Genomic DNA, 22,144 nt, shown 5'->3' on the forward strand with positions numbered 1-22,144 from the left:
ATTGGTTTCACAAATCGAAACAAGTGGAACAGCAGCAGGATGGTCCTGGTTAGGTACTTGTTGAATTACTTATTTAATAACTTCAGCTCACAGTGTATACCGGCGAAGCAAGCTCCTCTTGCTCACTTTGATGCCCCATCACTAGCTGGGTAGGTCCCTAAAGAACCAGATCCTCAAAGGGAGATTTCAATGGGATAATGTAGAAGGAGCTGCCACAGTGCAACCAAGGAGCAAGGCGGTTTTCCCAGCACCTCTCATTCAATCCAGGGGAGAAAGTAGCTCCTTTCCTACCTTCCCTTTTTTTCTCCAGCCCTTACACAGTTCTTCCTTTTCCACCTTTTCTCCCGCGGCTCACAGAAGCAGTGCGACCCGAACCTAAACCACTCCCCACCCGCACCTCGCGGCCCCCAGCAGCGCAGCATGAACTCAGCCGCAAAGGCGTGCGCCCAGCCCTCGCTGCCCTCAGCCACAGCAGCACGAGCCCAGACGTCGCGGTTCGCGCCTCCTCACGATCCCGGGTACCGGACCCGGGAGGTGTGGAGGGCGGAAGTCGCCTCCTGCTGAGCCCCTCCGCTAGGCGACTCCTCGGCCCTCCACCCGTCACGGCCTTCTTCTTCCGTCAGTCCCCGCCCCCACCAGCCGGTCTCTTCTCCGCCAATCCCCATCTAGTGCCGCCAACACCGCACCTGCGAGGAGGAGCCCCGGCGGCCCAGCCGTCTTGTCGGCGTCCTCCTCCCGCCCCCCGCAACCCCGGCGCCCCGAGATCATCCCCGCCCCCGTCGTCACCTCACCCGCTGCTGCCGTCTCAGTCTCGGCTGCACTGTCCCTAAACGGCGGCGGGAGCGGAAGCGCCTGCTCCAGCTCCAGTGGAGACGGCGCCGCAGCGGCTTGAGTCAGCCGGCTGGCACGAGGGACGCAACTGCCGCAGCGCCGGGGAAGAGAGCCGGGGCTGCGAGGTAGCGGGCAGCGGTAAAGATAGGGCCGGCGGAGGAGCGGCGGCGTGTCCCCGCTCCAGAGCCGCTCGATGCCGGTGTGGTGCTGCCGGTGCTCCTTGGCCGGTCACTTCAGGTGAGCGTGAGGGTGAGGCAGAGATGTGAGAGATACGGAAGAGAAGCCCAAGGAAGCGGAGAGCCATGGTCCCCATCCCGGGGCCGCAGGACGAGGCTCTTCCACCTCCGGTGCGGCTCTTTGGGCGGGGACTCCCGTGGCAGTCGCTGCGTGGGGCCAGAGATGGGTCGGAGAACGGGAAGGCCGCGTAGGGGGGGTCGTCCTGCCCTTGGAGTTTCAGGATAAAGTTTTAAAGGCGAGGGCAGAGGGGGCGGAGGCAGGGCCCTTTCCAGGCCCTCTTCTCCCTTTGAATGATTTCAGATGTTCCGAAGGCAACTTTGCCATCTGTGAAAGGGCACAGGGTTAGCTTCCAACCGCTTTATAAGCCCCCTAATTAAAAATATGATTAGTTAACTTGAAACACTAACTCTGCTCCCCGGAATCCTCTTTAATCTTAGAAATTACTTTTGGAAGGAAATTTTAGAGTTTATAGATTTTATTCTTATAGAAGACTTTTATTTTCAAACAAGCGATTTTTTATTCTAAAAACAGCCCTTTTTGATATCTCTGCTTGCTTTGCAACTTGAAATTTAAACCCATTAAAAATTTAGTAAACAGTTACCTTTAGGAAGAAAAAAGGACACCTTTAAATTTGATAGTAAACTTGAAAAGAATTCGGCTAGTTAGCACGAAAAAAAAATGACTTTAGAAGTGCAATAATTTTAACTTTGTAAAGGCAAAGTTTATATTTAAACTAAGAATCTATCTTCAGGTGAATTTTGTAGCTCTTCATATTTTCCAGTAATAATAATTCAACCTTATATATATTTTGTGCATTTTTCAAACCCACAACCTGTAAGGAGGTAGTATAAGTATTATTCCCATTGCCCAGAGATTTAGAAAAGGTGATTAAAGCCTCTCACCCATCTTATTTTACAAATGAGGAAACTGAAGCTTAGAGCTGTTAAATGACTTGGCTAATCACTTGGGCGTTAGGTAATAGTCACTCCACCAACTCCCTCATTCTATACTTGAAACTGAGACCCAGAAAAGTTAACCGATTTGGTCATAGTCATATCACATAGGCATTAAGTAGTAGGGCTGTTAGTAATCTCAGGCAGAGAGAGATTCAAACCCAGATCCTTTGACAGTAAATCCACTACACCACTAGCTTTGGTTTAAAGATACTAACCCAGGTCCTTTGGTTGTAGATATCTGCTTTCCTACCATTTGCCTTCCATATAAGTGAGATATAAACACCATTTGTGTCAAATAAAAATAGTGTTTTATTTTCAGAAACTCAACAGATCTATCTACAGATAACTCCAGGCTATTATTGAGAGAATAGTAGTATATTTGAGGACATAGTCTGTTCCAGGGAGGCCTAGAAAGCAACTTGTAAGTCATATCAAAAACTTTGAAACTTAACTTTGAAACTTCCTGAACACCCGGACAGCTTTCAGATAAAACTTGCTTTCTTCAGTCATTACATTCTGCATACCTCATAACTTGAAACTTAAACCCATTTAATTCCATTTTTCAGGATAAACATTCTTTTCAAAGAAATTAGAAATATTTGAAAATCAAACTGTCAGGAAATTCCTTGACTTTTTACTGCAGTTTTGTTAGAGAAAGCAGAAAAAAAGAACATGGAACTACCCCCCCCCCCAAAAATATATATATATATATTTTTATCGCTAGACCAAGTGGGAAGGAAAGGGGAGTGAACATAAACTAAACCCTTTTCTTCCTATAATTTTGGGGAAAAACACTGCTTTTTTGTGAAATCAGTTCTAGTTTCGAAACCTGGGTAAAAAATTTCAAAGGTTTTTTTGGATTGTTTTAAGAATGAAAGGATTCATTTCTCTTAAAAGTTTGGATGAGGGGGGCAGCTAGATGGCACAGTAAATAGAGCACCAGCCCTGAAGTCAGGAGGACCCGAGTTCAAATTTGATCTCAGACACTTACCTCTTTCTAGCTGTGTAACCCTGGGCAAGTCATTTAACCCCAATTGCCTCAGCAAAAAAATAAAAAATAAAAAGTTTAGATGTGCATGGCACTTTGGAAGAGGAATACTTCTTTATATATTGATTTTTCAAAGGAGAAAAACTCTTATCCTGAAAATGAGAAATTATTATTTTTCATTTTACTGAAAGGGTCTCTCTATATATATATGCTGAAGTCGGAGGATTGCCTCACATAATAATACAGGCAACAATATATAATTGTGATTACTTTTTCAAAAGCTAGTACATCTATATTTGCTACCAAAGTTGACTTTTTAATAAAGATGTGTTCTTTTTTCTGTCAATATTCTTAGGGTATGATATACATGATTGTAAATTAGCAAATTCCCAAAGTTGACTGAAAGAGAAGAATTGATTTAATATTGGTAAGTCAAATGTAGCCCTTTATCTTAAATAGAGAAAGCATAGTTAACCCAGATACAAAATGGAAAGTAATCTTCTATTTTTTAAAATTAACATTTTTGATGTCTTTTGCTTTTACATCACATTCATTTCTAGATAATATACTTTTTTTCTTCTACTCATGAGAGACATTCTTTGTTACAAAGATTAAGAGAAAAGGGAGGAAAAGACAGTACAATAAAATCAAACAACATATCTATGGGCTAGATTGGAATAGGCAGTTTCCTATATACCCAGTTTTCAACCTCTGTAGTGAAAGCATTAAAAATATTTTTTAATATCTTCTCCAGTTTCAAGTTTGGTCTTTATGGGTCATTGTAACCAGCTTTAGGTTTCTTTCCTCTTACTGTTCTTTCTTGTTATTTACATTGTTGCCATTGTACACATTGTTTTCCTGCTTCTGCTTTTTCCTATCTTGTTTACTATTATAATAGGATATTTAGGAACATTTTTATGTTGAAAAATTAACTCTTGTTTGTTAATTTATAAAGAATAATCAAGCAGTACTGTTTTATTCATGTTTTATTTTGTTCTTTTCTTGTCTCCAGTCAAATTTATAGATCTCTGTATATTTAGCAAGCATCCCACTTAAATTGAACAGAATCCTGGTATTTTATATGGTACTACAAAACTAATAACAGTCAACAATACTTCTGATTTCAGAATATTTCAACTCTGCTTGAAATTCAGAATTAGATGACCTTCATGATGTTCTGTAACCAAGTTTAATTTGTAGTTAGGTAAGGCAAAATTTTTATTTAAAAATGGAAAGTAAAAACTTTGAGCTGCTCTCAGTACTTCAATATATTTGACTTTGAATGAAAGGAAAGTATTTTGAAGAATTTTTATTTACACTGATCAGCCACGAGGGAGAAACATTTTTGCTGGTAACTAGACTGCTTTCGAACTTGTTAGAATATTAGCATGATCAAGCAGATTATAACCTTAGGCTTAAAAGCATAAGTTGTGTTCTCAGCCTTTAATGTTTGCAGGGACAGAATTCTCATGAAAAAGGTAATACTTATATTAGAACTTTACTCTTGTATTCTGTTAGAAACAAATCTAAGAATGGCTTTAACTAGAAAACAATCTTATGATTCACCATTTTCAAAGATATGATATATTTGAATATCTGTCATGTTGGGGTTCTGCAGTGCACTTAAAAGATGAATATCTTAAATATTTCATGGCTTATACCTTTAGATTTTTCCAATGTTGGAACATTCCAAGAGTTTTGAATATTGTTGGTCTTTAAACAGAATTAATTATTTTTAAAAGATGTCAGATACTCATTTATATTCACTCTAATTGTTTTCCTGTTAATATTTTTAGTTTTTTGATACTATTCAAAATATCCATGAATTCATCCAACGATTTATTAAATATCTTAAATTTTGTCTTTTACCCCCTCCTCCCCCACTAGTGATAGTTATGTGTAAACAAGAAAAAAATAATTTTCCTGTTGTACTTCCACATCTGGCAGAAAATAAGGGCCATTTAAAATGTTTTTTAAAAAATTATTTAGGGGCAGCTAGATGGCTCCATGGATAGAGCACCAGCCCTAAAGTCAGGAGGACCTGGGTTCAAATCTGCCCTCAGACACTTAACTGTGTGACCCTGGGCAAGTCACTTAACTCCATTTGCCTCAGCAAAATAAAACAAAATAACATTATTTAACATTTTACTTCCTCCCCTAAATATGTATAAAAGCAAATTTCAAAATCCATTTTTTAAAATTTTGAGTTCCAAATTCCCTCCCTCTCTGTTAAGCCGAGAGAGAGTTTGATACACTTTAAGTGTGCAGAAGGACCGTGTAAAAAAGTATGATCAACTTTGTAAAGGTATATATTAATAAATGTTTTAATATTGCTTTTATGTAAATGTAAAGACAGCTAGATGGCAAGTGATAAAGGACCAGGCTTGGAGTTTAGAAGACCTTAGTTGAAAATTAGCTATTTGATCCTAGGTGTAAGATATTTTACCTTTGCCTCAATTTCCTCAACTGTAGATGGTGTTCATGATTAGTACTTACCTTGTAGCATTGTGAAAAACAAATGAAATAATAATTGTAAAGTACTTAGCATAGAGTTCCTGACACATAGTAGGCACTTTATAAATGTTTGTACCCTTTTCTTTCCCTAAATGTATTTCTTTTAGCAAGTGATTTTTAAAATAAATCAGGGAATAGAGATAAAAAATGGTATAGACAACAAATAAGCATTGTGTTAACAAGGCAATAACATTTATTTCCTGTCTACAAAGCAGAAATAACAAAAGTACCAATTGATTATATAAAGCTATTATCCAAAAATATTAGCAGTACAAAGAAGTATTCTGTCCTTTAGAATACTGCTTACTATAGTTGAACATTTAACTAATTGTTAATAAAACAAATTTAGAAGGGAGTGTTGTTATAGCTATATGACTTGGCTGGAACTGACCTTGGAGTCAGAATGACCTGGTTTTAAGTCCTGGCTTTGGAACATACTGGTTGTTTGACCATGGGCAAAAAACCACTTTTAACCTCTCGTTGTTCTAGCAACTCTCTCAGATGTCACTTCTCAAACTTCTTGTTCTCTATACTTTTAAAAGTTATTATAGCTTATATCTATTGATATTTAGCATAAGAAATTAAAATGTCTTTGTGTCTTAAGGAAAATATTTTTGATCTTACAAATACTCTGAAAGATTCTTTAAGAATTACCAGGTCCCCTGACCACACTTTGAGCACCATTATGGCTCCAAGACTTTTCAGTTACAGATGTGCTGTAACTCTATGTTGGTAGAGGTCATTTCTACACTGGTTTCTTTCCAATGAGGAAGTCTCAAGTTCAGACTCAAGGTGTGTGTATGTGTGGTGGGGGAGGGGGCTGAGGCGGGGGTTGTTATTGAAAGAATAGTAGTCCTAAGAAGGACTTAGAGTGAGAGGTTTCTAGTTTTGACTCTTCAACTTAGCTCTGGAAAAGTCACTTAAATCAGCAAACATTTATTAATTGTGTGTAGGCACCCTGTCAAGTGCTCAGTATATAAGGATGGAAAAGAAAATATAATCTCTGACCCTCAAGAAGCTTAAATCCAATAGGAAGAATAACACACATAAATAACAAATAAGGTAGAATTCAACAAGGAAATCCAGTGTTGTAAGAAAATTTGAGGAGAGATTCCACATTTTACTTGTGGAAAATTAGAGGAGACTTCATGAAATGAGCCAGAATCTGAATGTAGGCTTGAAGGAAGAGAGATTTCTGTGTATAGAGGCAAGGTGGGGAGGAGATAAATTGGGAAACAGCCAATTCAAGTGAGCAAAGAAGAGCAGTGTGGAAGAAATTTGGATGTGGAGGGCCTGACATGTCAGTTTAAGGCATTTGTCTTTTATCCCATAAACAGTAGGAAAGCTTCTTGCAGGAGAATGACATGGTCACATCTACTCTTTAGGAAAATCATAGCATATATTTAAAGGATGGATTAGAGAAAGTGAGGACTGAAAGGATACTGGTCATATGCTATTGTAATTGGTCAAGTTACAAGAATGAGGGTAGAAAAGAACAGGGATGGAACAAAAGAGATACTTTACATAAAGGTTGATAAGACTTTAAATGAACAGAAGTGAGAACTAAGGAGAGGAAAAGTTAAAATGACTCCAGAGGTTTTGAGCTTTGGTAATGTACAATATATATACATTGATAAAATCGACAGAAAAATAGAACATTTAAAGAGGGTCAGATTTTGGTGGATAGATTTTTCATGGATTCTACTTTGGATATGTAAGCTTAGGTACAAGTGGGAATGTTCAACAGATAGAGGAGAGATAGGTTTGGATATTTAAAGATATAGAAGTCATCTCTGTTCAGGTGATACATTGAAACCATAGTAATGGGTAATATATACTGGAAAGAGTCTCTGCATTTTAAGAAATCATAAAGGAAACTACATGGAATAGAAGAGTTAATGGGCCCAGTTTTTTTCAGGAAAAAAAATCATGATATCACCTCTTTGATGTTATTGTCCTTTTGAAAATGAAGAAGAATGAAGTCCTCATGAGAATGAAGAACAAATAACAATTGGAAGGAGACAACAAAGAGAAGAGGCCCAGGAAAGCCTTGGGAGATTACCTAACTGTTATGAAATTTAACTTCTTTATTTTTTTCCTTCCTAAAACACTCCCTTTCTGAACTTCCCCATTTCTGTTGAGGACACCATCATTTTTCCAACCTCAGTTGGCCTCAGTGCCATTGTTGACATCTCCTTATCTCCTTTATTCCATATAACCAGTCATTTAGCACACGTTGATTCTACTTCTGTAGCATCTCTCATTTTTGTCCTAATCTCTTTACTCACACAGTCACTACATTAAGTTCATCAAATATTGCTTAGTAGTCTCCTACTTTGCTTCTGCTTCATCTCTTCTAAATCCAAGGTCTGACTGGGTAATCTTTCACAGAGGCCCCAGTCTGTCTTTCCAGTCTCATTATATACTCTTTAACACATTCTGCTGTCAATCCAAACAAGCCTTCTTACTATTCTCACACATGATACTCCATTTCCTTTATTTGTGTCTTTGTTTAGCTTATCTCCTCACTACCTTCTTTTAGAACCTTAAATTCCCCTCAAAACTCAACTCAAAACAGCATCTTCTCCATGAGGCCTTTCCTATTTCCTCTCAGCTACTAGTGCCTTCCTCCTCAAACATTACTTTGTATATAATTCTTTGTGTACATGTTGTCTTCCCACTGTACTGTGTAAGCTTCTTGATATGTCACACACTGGTTTCTGTCTTTGTAACCTTAGTGCTTAATACATAATGAATGGTTAATAAATTCTTTTGGTTGATCTTAAGATTCCTTTACTTCCATTTTATATATGAATCTAGGTTTTAAATTTCAGGAGACCCTCCCTGTTTTAGATGATGATCCCTGGGTACAGTGACATCTGCTAGAACCAAAATACAAGATGTTAGATTAGCTCTTGAGTTGTGTGTTCAACAGGGATTAGTTGCCTACATTAGTATATTAGCAAGGAGTACAATGAATATTTTAAACTCAACCAGGTTTTGTGCATACCTGTACAAAGTTAGCAAATTATCTTATTGCATAATTTTTAAGTTGTATGTTTCTAAGTTATTTTAAAATATGATACAGATATATTTGCATTTCAGAATAATCAAAAATGTCTTGCCTCTGAGACATATTTGTATAACCTAATGAAAGTTACTTTACTGCTCAGTGCTCTAGACAGTTCTCTAAGAGTATAAATTGTAGAGAAAGTGTTGAGCTGTTATTAGAAGTTTGCTCAGTAGAGAGTCTATGATTGTTGAAATCATAGGACAACCTCCTATCCTAGTTAATTTAACAGTGATAGAATAAATGATAGAAAAACCTGAGAGTTTCTCAGAGTATAAGTAATTGCATGAAGATTGTATTAATTGCAACTTTTATTCTTTTTTTTTTCTTCTTAAAGAAACTATAGTGATCCTGAAACTGAAGGGCAGATTTTGAATTCCTTAGTACAATATTTTGGTGAAAGTTTCAGCAGAAAAGTTAAAGCGATGCCATTAGTTGAAGAAATTTCTTTACCTGAAGACTCATCACTGACTTTGCCTGTGGTGATAGTAGGTAAGTTATTTCAATTTTCGTGTTTTAAAGCCACTGGCTTTTTTTTTTTTTTTTTTTTTTTGGTAAAACCCCTCATCTGTTTAAAGGTAGCTCAAGCTCCTGTTGACTAGAGGGCATTATATGAAATTTAAACTGGAAACTTAAGTTTCTTAGTCTAAAATACTATTCCCTTAATATATTTAATATTTGTGAAATTATAATTAAGTAGGTGAGAAATTATGATTGACTTTTATAATGTTTTAGTTAAGGAATCATATATAAAAAAAAGTATTAGTATCATGATATAAAAAGAAGTACTCTTCTTTAAAAAACTTCTTGCCAGATATAAACTAGTAAATTTGTGGAGTGATTGTGTAACTGTTGGAATATAGACAGTTAATGTAACCTCAAAGCTATCTGGACTGCACCCTCAATTAAGCAAAAAAGCCATGTAAATAATATATATGCCAACCATATTTAATGATATTAAACATAGCAATTAAGAAGTATTTATTAAGCACTTACTGTATGCTAGGTACTGGGAATACAAATAACAGTGAATGAAACCATTCTTCTCTACCTTATGCTTATAGTTTTAATCTACTATTTTCAGTTTTCACTGAGTACATTTTCTGTATGATAGTCTTTCCTTAAATGCATGGATTTAATAACTTGGCTGCCAGTTTGAGATTTAATCCTCTCTTTTTGTGGCACATATCTAGTGAAACTGGATATAGAATTAGACAGGGACAGGAAGGTTTGGTGAGGTGAATAAACTGTCTTTTGGTCTCAAGGTCAAACAGCTTAAGGACCTTTGCATTCCCTGGGCTGGCAGAGGATATTATAAAGAAGAAGGGAATATCTGCCTGCTCTTTAGAGCTGGATGTGGGTGATTATTAAAGAAGAAGAAAAAGTGAGTTTATAAACCTACTCTGGCAATCTCTGCCAACTATAGTAGTCATGGAGTTAGCAGTGGTAGAATCTAACTCAAAAAATTTCCTTCTGATTTCTACTTCTACACAGGCAGGTCCTAACTTTTGATTACAGAGGTGGGTGAAATGCAAAGCTATTACTTATTATTTTATTCTTGTCAGAGGACAGAAGGAATGTAGTCTTAAGGCTGTGTAGTTCAATAGAAATTCAGCAGGAAGTATCCTTTTTTTTTCTTTTTTACCACTTAAGAACTCTTCTGTGCCAGCCAAAATGTGGGTGACATTTTTACATTGCCCTTAAGCTGAAGGCTGTGGCTTATTCTAATATTATCATTCCATTATAGAAATTGGAGATCTTAAAAAGATACTCTTTGCATGTGAAGACCATTTGCCAGTTTAAGAGCTATAATCCAATACCACTATGATAATTTGAGTGTGATTTTAGATTCTGGGATATATGGTAGGTTTTCTAGTAAATATACATTGCAGTTCTGTGCTTTGATTTACTGTTATCCCATATTATATTCTTTGAGCTTGTTTGAAGTTTTAAAATAACACATGTAGGCTTGATGTAAAAACAAATACCCCAAAGTCTAACAATAAGTACTACCCCAGAAAGGAATAGATTATCTTGGAAAGAATATGTTCCCTCAAAAGTTTGGTTGGAGGCACTCTAGCCCTAGATTGGATGACTATTTCTTTTTTTTGTATTTTATTTTATTTAATAATAACTTTATATTGACAGAATCCATGCCAGGGTAATTTTTTTACAACATTATCCCTTGCACTCATTTCTGTTCCGATTTTTCCCCTCCCTCTACCCCCTCCCCTAGATGGCAAGCAGTCCTATATATGTTAAATATGTTACAGTATATTGGATGACTATTTCTGATGGTGTAATTGAAGTAATTTTTTTTATGTACAGGTGAGACCATATGGTTTCTGAGATCCTTTCCAAATGAAGTGGTGATTCTGTGATTCTTCTAAAATTTCAATGCTAATATAGATAAAATTTGGTTTAATATCAATCACTCAATTATCAAGTGCCTATGTTCCAGGTAGTATATATCTATTAATATGGATTTAAGTACTTTGATGCATCATATTGCCTTCCCTCACTATTTTTATATTTCAGGGTCATATAATGTATTATTTCCCCCCCAGCATGTAACACGGTGCCTACTATATATAGCAGATGTTTCTTTCTAGCTTCCTTTTTATTTTGATAGCTACATTAGAATATAGTACAGTATATAGTATGGTCAATCAAAATCCTGCCTTTATCCTGTTGTTTCATGCCTTCAGATTATACTAACTTAAGTAGTGCCATAATATTTTCCAATGAATACTCTGTGAGTCTGAACTTGCTGAATTTTGTGTAGCTTATTCTTTCAGAGATAGTTTGACAACATATGCTTAGGGGTATTTGAAAATTGGGGTTAAAAGACTACTTCACCATTTTGCTTCTTACTAACAATACCAAGAGAATCTTCCGTGTAATAAAATATGATTAATGTATTAAATTTCCAGCAATAAATACCTCTCCAGCTGAAAACTTTATAAAGGAAGGACAGAACAAGTTAATGGAATTATTTTGACTTTTCTCTCTTAGATGGGGGAATGGAAAGAAATAAGGGTTTAGTAAGTGCCTCCTTAACTGAGCCAAGCATTTTTTCAAATATCTCATTTGATCCTTCTCATTTTATAGTCAAGGAAACTGAGGCAGACACAGATAGAAATTTGAGATTGGGTTTGAAATCTGGTCTTTCTCACTCAAAGCTCTATGCATTATCTACTGTACCACTCCGCTGACCTTGGTATTCTTCAAGTTGTCATTAATAATACTGAGGTGTTTCAAGTACAGTTTGAGTATTTGTGTATCCTGGAGCTATTTAAGATTTGTTCCATATTTAGATTGAAAGTTTTAGAATAAAATTGGTTTGAGAAGAAATATTTTATTTTTTAAACTTGTTTATACTGTCATAATATCTTCAGTCAATTTGACTGAATAATCTATGCTTTTTATATCGACATGGGTCACGTCCTATTTCTGAGCAAACAATTATGTCTTCATATTCTGAATGTATTTCCAAGTTACAGCTAAATTTCATTTCATAAAATTGGTATTCAATGACTGTTAACTAACAAAATATTTTGGAACAGCTCTTTGAAGGGCTAGGATTTGACTTCTAATGAGACTTCCATTGTTAATATACAGTATAATGAACTATTGCTTTTTATAGGAAATGGACCCTCAGGCATTTGCCTTTCTTACATGTTGTCAGGATACAGACCATATTTATCTTCAGAAGCTGTACATCCAAATCCAATTTTGCATAGTAAATTAGAAGAAGCAAGGCATCTCTCCATTATTGATCAGGTATGGTTTCCTAAGCATAAATAATTTTTCATTAAAATGTGCAAGTGACATGATTCACATTCTAGTTTTGGATTATTTTATTAGTATATTATTTCTAAGTTGAAGATCCATTGTATAGAAGGGCATCACAGTGAATAATTTTTTTATATTAACTTTCTATATTAAATGCTAAGTATTTCCTATACATTGTCTGTATTCTCAAAAGAAAATGAATAGTGATTCTTTCAGTTCAACTCTGCTGTCTTTCTTTTTTAAAAAAAAAAAAAAACCTCATTTAGGATTTAGAGTACTTGTCTGAAGGTCTTGAAGGCCGATCCTCTAATCCAGTTGCAATACTACTTGACACACTTCTTCATCCAGATGCTGACTTTGGATATGATTATCCATCAGTTTTGCATTGGAAATTAGAACAGCATCATTATATTCCTCACTTGGTTCTTGGTAAAGGACCACCTGGTGGGGCTTGGCATGTAAGTAATATTTTACTTTATATAATGTCTTAAATGTCTTAAATGAATATCTAGTTTTTTGCATGTGATCTTGCTGTGGATATACCTGCTTGACTTTTAAAACTGAAACACAAAATCTCAAAATTGGAAATCTCAGTGGCCATCTTTCAACCCATATCTGAATAGGAATCTCTTCTACAGTATCCTTGACGAGAGGTCAGCAAGTCTTTTTGCTTGAAGCCCTCTAATGAAGAACAAGTAGACTCTCTCCTGAGTCAGCCTTATTCATTTTTGTATGTCTCTCATTGTTAAATAGTTTTTACTTACAGTGAATCTAAGTTTCTCTACTTGATTCTGTCCTCTGAGACCAAAGACAACAAAAAAACAGCATGAAAACCTTTCAACTATATAAAGACAGTCAAAAAAGTCTGAGTCTTCCCTCAAACAAACATCCTTTTTTCCTCTCTGCTGATTCTTATCATGGTCTCCATTCCTTCACCATCCTCGTTACCCTCTTTATTATAACCTCTGGATAGTCAAAGTCATTCCTTAAATGAGCCCCCATGATTTCAGTGAACAATAATTTCAAAACTCAATTCTGATAACAACAAAGAAGTCTATTTTTAGAAATATACAAGATACCTTGCCCCTCTTTTATCTCTGTTTTTTCAGAAATTTTACACTTTTTGCACTCATTTTGGCATCTGGAATGTGATAAACTCTAACTCAAACATTGAAGTAGTAGAGTCAAGACACAGCCATCCTAAAAGAAGAAAACCTTTAGGTATTTACAAGACATTTGCATAGTCCTAGATAATCTATTTTTTATGTTAAATGCTACACAGCTAAAATTTCCTATATCTATAATTTATACCACCACTGACACAGTAATACTAAAATAACACTTAATGTTTGGCATTTTCATAATTTCAAATGACCTAATTAATCATAATAGTGATAAATTCTAATTTGATTACTAATGCAATCAAATATATTCAGTCTGGCCTATTAGGTGAGAATTAAATGAATAATATTTCAGAAATTTGTTTCATAGTAAAACATTTAAATTTTAATTTTTGATTTTGTCACAAATCAGATAAATATATATTTATCAAATAAAACCAAAGTTGGGATAATTTCTTGTTCTGTTTTTGCAAGTAAGAAGAATCCAGCTTAAAATCTGTACCTGAGTTTATCTTTTTGGATAGCATTGTGTCACTTATTGCCTGTGAATATGGTAGTTCTTAGAAAAAGACAGCATATATAAATATAGCTAAAATCTTACAAGTTTAAAAGATTAGTGGGAAAGGGAAGCCAATATAACAATGAAAATTGGGAATTATAGAGTACATATACTCTATATAATGATTTTTACTTTTAGTGCATTTAGAAATGCTTTCTTCCTCCCAGAGCTTTTATTTTTAATTGAACTGAATCTGTTTATTGATAAATATTTATAGAACTAATAGTAATGATCAAAAATAATAATCATTGGCATTTTATTTGTAAAGCACTATTCCAGAGTTTTTCTAGGTCTAAAATAATCTAACAAATTTTTGACTGTTGTTAAAAAAATTCTTTTGGAATGTGAATTATTTTCATTACTTTAGCCATTTGAATATTAATCTATTTTATATATAGTTTTAGTAATGTCTTTTTTTTTTTGGTATATATCAGTGTTTCTGAGATGCAGTGCTTTTACTTAAGCAAAACCTGGCTTCAGCTTGTATTTTTGATACATACTAGCTTTGTAACAATGGACAAGTCACTTAACAAGTCAAGTGGATAGGCATTTATTAGTCTCTACTTAATACCTTTTACTGTACTAATTATGGAGATTCAAAGAAAGGCAAACATCTCATATTCTCAGGGATCTCATAGTCTGGCAAGGGAAAGACAATACATGCAAAAAACTGTACAAACAAGATGTACAGAATATTTTGAAGATAATCTTGAGACCTGCTTCTTGGAGAAGGTGGCATTTTAGATGGAGTCTGAAGGAATTCTTGAGATAGAAGTGAAGAATGAGAGAATTCCAGTTTTTGGGGATAGTGAAAATGAACAGGGTCGGGAGATGAAGTGTCTTGTACAGGGAGTACAAATAGCCAAGAGGTCAGTATCCCTGGACCATAGAGAATGTGTAAAAGGAGTCAGATTTTGAAGTACTTAAAAGAAACAAAAAATTTCATATATAATCCCAGAGATAATATGAGCTACTACATTTTATTTAATGGAAAGATGAATTTGACAGCTGAGTGGAAGATATACTAGAGTGGGGAAAGACTTGAAACAGACCAATTGGAAGACTTTTGTAGTAGTCTGGGGGTAAAGTGATGAAAGCTTGTACTAGATTGTAGTGTGAGAGGAAAACAAGGACCAGATATAAGAAAAGTTAATGAAGAATTGGCTGCATATGGCAACTGATTGGATGGAGGGGTGTGTGTGTGTGTGGTGTGTGTAAATTGAAATGTTAATGATGACACCTAAATTGCAGGGCTGAGTAACTAGAAAGAAAAGAGAAGGATTTAGGGGAACAGATAATGAGTTCAGTTTTGGACATGTTCACTTTACAACTAGCTCAGACTATTCATGAGGCATTTGAAGATATAAGTGAAGATCAGAAGAGAGGTTAAGACTGGACAAATAGTTCCAAAAATCATCTGCATGGGGTTGATGATAATATCCATGAAAGCTTAATAGATTACCAAGTAAAATAGAGAAGAGGGTCAGGACAGAGCCTTGGGAGATCCCCATTGTTAATGGGCATAACCCAGATGGAACTTTAACAAAAGAGATCAAGACAGTGTTGAATATGACTCAAGAGAAGAGCAATGTCACAAAAAAGAAGAATATATCAAGAAGAGGGTGATCAGCCATATCAGAGGGAATATTATCTTATATATAGTATAATATTTATTGAAAACTTTTTTAGAGTTTGTACTTTTCATTATCATACTGATATTACTCTAGCCCAGAAATTTCTTAAGTTTTATGTAGTTTATGTAGTCTTATTTTTTCTGTTGAGAACCTAAAACTCTGTAGGCAATAATTGGTCAGATCTTATATTTTACGTACAAATTAATTTCCCACTTTCATATTGAGGTTAAAATATGGCTATGCTTTAATTGTACTGAACAAACTTATGGATCATTGGTAGAATTTATTTTGTTTCACAAACTTTGACTTTCAGGCAACTACATTGTATACTAGACTAGGAATTCAAACATTGCATAAAGCCTGACTCCAAGCTATGAAAGACTCTATTATTCTATGAAATGCTTAAAAAATTATAGCAGCTCCAAATCTGGCAAATCCAATATTCCAGCCTCTTGGTTCTGGCTTCAGTTTTAGTAGGTCTAGAAGATTATACCAAAACAGCAAATGTGACTACTACTTTGATAGACCCTCCCTCCACTATTTTTCAGTCATGAATTTCATCAGTTGTGCTCCCACTATTGAGCCATTTTGAGGACCATGGTGGAGTGATTTGAAAGGCAAGAAGTTGCAGTTCTTGATTTACCAAGGGGAGGTAATGGCTATAAAGACAGCACAGAAATTGTGGGCATGATAACCCTGTTTTTAGACTGATTCTGTGTTAAGTTAAGGCAGGATAGATTACAATTAGGATGTGGGATTGTGAAGGGCTCAGTATTATCTCTTCCATTCTGCTTCTAGTTGCAGATCACTATTATTTATAGGATCATGGTCTATTTCTTTGCTCCTGGAGAAGATGTTGCCTGCAAATTAGCCCAGCCTTTGGAATGAATATTGTATTATAACTGTACAGGAAATTATTTTTTATTAAACTTTTCAGATAACTTGATACTAAGATCGATTTAAGTCATAAGGTATTAAACAGTTATTAAACTTCTTTTATTTAAAAGAAAAAATATATTTTTCTTATTTCCCAAAAATGAGTATAAGAATTATATATTGATCAGGAACAACTTATAATTGAGATCAAAACATTGTCTGGAATATTAACAGTTACATAATTTTTTAAAATGTGTAATTTAGGGACATATGTGGGTCGTATCATATGGTGCTATGCATATAAAATTTTACTAGGCAAACTAGGAATTTTTCGTACATATTGGAAGACTTTTGAGTCTAAAATAGTCAGTTCAAGGTGTTTAATCAGTCTAAAGAAAGGTAAGGTAGTTGTTCAAATACATAGTCTCACTTTTTTTTTTTTTTTTTCCCAAATAGCATATGGAAGGTTCTATGTTGACAATCAGCTTTGGAAATTGGATGGAGTTGCCTGGACTGAAGTTTAAGGATTGGGTGGCTACCAAGCGAAGGTAAGGCTTCATTTGAAGTTGCTCAATACTTCATGGCATCTTATAGGTAGAAGCGACTTTTGAGATCATATTGTCTAGCCATATCATTTGATGCATGAAAAAAACAGACTCAAAGCTATTGGGTGACATGCCCAAAGTCACACAGCCATGCCTTTGTTAGAAGTTTTTCTGTGGGAGACACTTTTTCTCACTTGTCCAACTTCTTTCTGCCTCTCCTTCAGGGATACTGTTCCTTTAAGGAGCCTTACGTGATCCTCTAGGAATTCTTCTAAGTTCTAAATCAACATGACACTTTATATGTACTCTTAGAGAAAGTACTTTAATTGTGTACTGAAATACTTCAGGTAATCTCTTTTGTAGGTCCTTCTTCAGTCATGCAAATCATAAACTACATTTCATTCCATGCTATTCTTTGTCCATATCTTCCTGTAAATCTTGAGAGGGTATGGGAGAAAGGAGGCGGAGCTTGCTCTAGATTTTTTGCTGTTGCATAGGTAGCAGTGCAATATGTGCCTGCCCATTTGTCATCTCATTCTCATTACATGACTAATCCCTTTTTTTTTCAGACATTATAAGAATAGTTAGTATTTATATAGTGTTTGAAGGTTTGCAAAGTACTTTACAATATTATCTAATTTTGAGCTTCACAGGAATTCTGAGATGTAGATTCTTCTCTTTCAATTTTATAATCCAGAAAATTGAGGCAGAGTTTAGTGATTTGCCAGGGTCACACAGCTAGTAAGTATCTGAGATTGGATTTGAACTCAGGTCTTCCTTCCTCTAATCATAGGGCTCTATCCACTGTGCCACCAGCTGCCTCTTGATAACTTTTATTATGCTTCTTGAATATAGTTTATCACTAGTAATATACTCAAGTCTTCTGATGCCCATCGTCTCTCCACTGTTCTTAGAAGGATTCAACATTTTTGATTCATTGAAGAATTTGGTACTTGACATATATTCCTGGAAACATAATACTGAAAAGACAGAATTTTACTTCAGGGCCAAACTTGGTTTTTTTTGGAAGTAAGACACAGTTTTTCATATGTAATTTCTCCTATTCTTTTCCTCCTTAACTAATATAGGCTGTTTCGTGTTTATCTACTGTATCTGACATGATATATAAGCTAATGGATAACCTTCTGGGCTGTCCATCCATCTGCATATCATAATGTAGATAATAGGTACTGTATAGAGTCTTTCCTGGGTGGAAATTTACTGAGTAAATTTTTTTTTTTAATTCTCATTTAGGAAGCTATGTAAATGCTCCAAGACTTATTGCAGTCATTATTATTTGCAACTAAAAAGATATCTTTATAGAATTAATTCATATAGGCTGATTTATATTACATGATGTTATGAAAACTTGAATAGCATAACAAAATGATACAGGGGATTATGTGGGTTTTTTTATTGATCACTGATAATATCTTTCCTTCCAGTTTTCTCTGCATCTGTGTATTGATTCTTCTAAAACCTTATTTTTTCCATCTATCTGGCGAGACTCATCCCTTCCCCAATAGCTACCTTCACCTTTCTATTTACTTGGATTACTATATGTGTGTATCTGGCTGTGAGAATATGGGTATCTCTCTGGCTAAGAAGGAAGTGTGTAAATAGTTTATGACTGAGAAGTGTAGAACAGGAATGTGATCTGAGGAAAGAAGGAAATATAATTGGCCAAATGAGAATGCTGGCAGAATGCTCAGGACAAATGATAGTAAGCCTTTAACTGAGTTAAATACCTAGGCAGGAAAGATAAGAGGAGATGCTGAAAAGCTGAAATTTTAAATTAAAATAGTGAAAGGTTAGAATCCATACTTGGGAGGGTGCAGAAAAAAAACAAAATATGATCAGAGAAGAAATATAGGAAACCATTAGGGACCGTTTTTAGGATAGTGAATGCTTGGGTGCATATAAATTCCTAACGCCTAGAAATTTGTAATTTGAGATTGTAAATGCAGAAACAATAGCAATAGTAATCCATGAAGAAGAAGGTTGATCACCTAATATTTAAGTTTACAAAAATGCTGTTTCTAGTACTGTCATCACATTAGCAGCAAATGTTTGGCTAGTTTGGAAAATTAGCTACTTTGGAAAATAATGGTGTGTCCTTAATAGGTATACGCACTGTACTAGATGCAAATATGAATAATATTTAATCCCTGTCTTTATGAGGTTTATTTCACCTTGAGTCTAAGTATTTTGTTTTAATGATTTATGAAAATATAGGGTAATTTATGACATAAGCTTTAAAAATATTGTCCTTTTGAAAATCCAGAAATTTGTTATGTAAGTAGCTTTAAGTCAGTGAAATTGTACATTATATTGATTTTCTTTGTTGCCTGAGATGTAAGAATAAAAGAGCTTAAAGTTGAATTTTAGAAGTTTTCATCCTCATATTTATGGATCTAGAATAATTTAAGAAAATTATTATTTTCTAGGTAGCAAGTAGATTTTTAACTTAGTCTTTTGAATTTTAAGTTCCAATACTAGATTTCTAAACTTAAATCAGATGACATTTTAGATGTAAATAGGTCCCTATTTAAAATATACATTAGGCTAATGTCATAAAAGTATATTAATATAATGTCATAAAGTCATTTAAGATATTTTCATTGCTATTTGCTCCAGTGGATTATAACATGGCTAAGAAATGATAGAAATAAAGAAGTGATATATGTTTGAATTTCTATATTAGATATTTAACAGGCAAGACACATTTTTGAGCTTTTGTTGTTTTTTTTTTAAATCTGTAAAATGGGAGAGTGTGTGTGTGTGTGTGTGTGTGTATATATAAAGAGAGTTTTATTTTACAGGATAGTTGTAAGGATCTGGCTGAACATTAAATGAAAAGTGCTTCACACAAACTTTTAAAAGACCACAAAAATGTCAGGTTATTACTGCAAATTAGAGATATTTATGTTTCCAAAGTAGAAAATAAAATGTTTCTTTTACTTTGAATGTTTGTGGTAAATAAAAGAAAATACTTTTTTGTTTCAGAGGAGCATATTGTAAGGTGCTTTTGCTTAAGATTTATGAATGAAATTTCAGGGCAAAAAATGTTAGATTTTATAGCAATGAGACATTGATGAATTGGAGGTGGAGCCAAGATGGCAGAGTAGCCAAGAAGTTGCCTGAGCTCTCCCCAGTTTCTCTCAGAAACAACATTCATTCAAGCTTTTAAATGGATTTGACAGACGCCGCAAAATAGGAGTGAAACAATTTTCTAGCATATGTTAAGTTAGAAGAACTTCAGGAAAGGTCTATTTTACTTGGGTAATATAGGAGCACAACCCCAGCTTAGTGTAAAGCTGTCTTTCTGAAAAGAAAGGGGAAAGCTGGTGGGAACCCAGTTCTTACCCCCAGCACAGAAGCTCAAGAGGCTTTGAGAGAGGTTGAATTGGCTTTATGTTGAAAGAGTTACTCAGAAACCCTTAAAAAAAAGAGGCACCCACAGCAGTATCCTTAGTCTTAGTGGAGAAGTGATGAAGGTAGGAGAGCCACCAGAGGCTAGTCAAAGATGGAATGTCTCATTTCCAGTTCTTGTCAGCTCTTATATATCGTATTACAATTACATCATTACAGCATACTGAATATATGTGAATTAGAGAACCATTACATCACCATGCTAAGTATTAAGTATATATGTGAACTAAAGAACCATCATCTCATCAGTTCTACTGAGTTAACACCTTATTTCAACTATACTTCTCCAGAGTTCAGGCCCTCTACAGGTAAGTCTTTTAGCATAGCAGGCCAACTGTGAGCCCTCCAGCCCCAGCAATAAGACATACTGTCAGTATTGGAACCCAGCACACAACAGGTGCAATTAGGCCGGGCCATTCCAGTGTAGTGAGCAAACAGACAGCAACTGAAGTCCCACCATGGAAAGCTAGTGATCAGGCTCCTGACCCCACAGCATAAGAAGTTTGGGTTAGTGCTCCCTGTATCCTAGGAGCAGAGCTCAACTTGTAAAAATGAGCAAAAAACAACAAAAGAGCTCCAATCATAGAAAACTACTCTGGCATCAGGGAAGCTCAAAACACAAATTCAAAAGAGTATACCACTGTCAAATGCCTACATGTGAGACTTCAAAGAGGAATGTGAATTAGTTTCAAGCCAAAAAGTTCTCTTGGAAGAGTTCAAAAAAATTTTTTTAAATTAACTAAGAGTAGAAGAAAAACTGGGAAAAGAAATGAGTTGTACATAATTATGAAAAAAGAGTCAGCTTGGAAAAGGAAACACACACATTGGACTGAAGAAAACTACATAACTTTTATCCTATGGTTCATTGAAAGAATCTTATCAATCACTTCCTGAGATTTTGAAAATGAACATTCCAAGGAATGTTGTAGACAAATTCTGGAATTAGCAGGTCAAAGAGAAAATACTGCAAGCAGCTAAAAAGAAACACATAGGACTTAGCAGCTTCTGCATTAAATGATCAGCAGGCTTGGAATATGCTATTTTAGAAGACAAAGGTGCTTAGGTTTACAACCAAGAATCAACTACCCAAGAAATTTAGCATAATTGAAGAAGCGATGAACATTCAATGAAATAAGAGATTCTCAAACTTTCCTGATGGAAAGACCATATCTGAACAGAAATTTTGATCTTCAAATATAAGACTCAAGAGAAGCACAAAAAGGTAAACAGAAGAAAAAATAAAAACATGTTTTACAATAAAATTAAATTATTTTACGTCCCTATAAGGGAAGAACATCACTATAACTCTTGAGAATTGTTCTTGAGAATTGAGAGGGGACTGTTAGAAGAAAAGGCCAAAGTAAAAGGAGAAAGACTGATAGAAGGGAGGCCAGATTGAGGGAAGTTGGGGTCAGAAGTAAAATAATTGGTAAGGAGAGACAGGGTAAAAGGAGAAAGGAAAGTATAAATAATGAGGAAAAATAGGATGTATGGAAATGCATAGTAATCATAACTGTAAATGTGAGTGAGACAAACTTCCATAAAACAGAAGCAGATAGCAGAGTGGATTAAAAAACAGAATCCTA

The 22,144-nt window shown here is 35.1% G+C and overlaps 1 protein-coding gene across 4 annotated transcripts in view; it reads left to right on the plus strand.

Annotated features, from left to right (window-relative positions):
• The first annotated feature begins 867 nt into the window (after positions 1–867).
• OSGIN2 (oxidative stress induced growth inhibitor family member 2) overlaps positions 868–22,144 on the plus strand; it is a 32,505-nt gene continuing 11,228 nt past the window's right edge. The window contains exons 1-5 of one of the 4 annotated variants that reach the window (XM_051970815.1): positions 868–1,068; positions 8,934–9,088; positions 12,243–12,379; positions 12,658–12,849; positions 17,038–17,129. In XM_051970815.1, coding sequence (XP_051826775.1) covers positions 1,025–1,068; positions 8,934–9,088; positions 12,243–12,379; positions 12,658–12,849; positions 17,038–17,129 — 620 coding nt within the window. In that variant the 5' untranslated portion in view covers positions 868–1,024. Of the gene's footprint in view, positions 1,069–3,365; positions 3,440–8,761; positions 9,089–9,627; positions 12,380–12,657; positions 12,850–17,037; positions 17,130–22,144 lie in introns of those variants that run through there. The other 3 variants (XM_051970816.1, XM_051970817.1, XM_051970818.1) reach the window with 3 other exon arrangements.

The sequence above is a fragment of the Antechinus flavipes genome, chromosome 1 (assembly GCF_016432865.1).
Source record: "Antechinus flavipes isolate AdamAnt ecotype Samford, QLD, Australia chromosome 1, AdamAnt_v2, whole genome shotgun sequence".
NCBI lineage: Eukaryota > Metazoa > Chordata > Mammalia > Dasyuromorphia > Dasyuridae > Antechinus > Antechinus flavipes.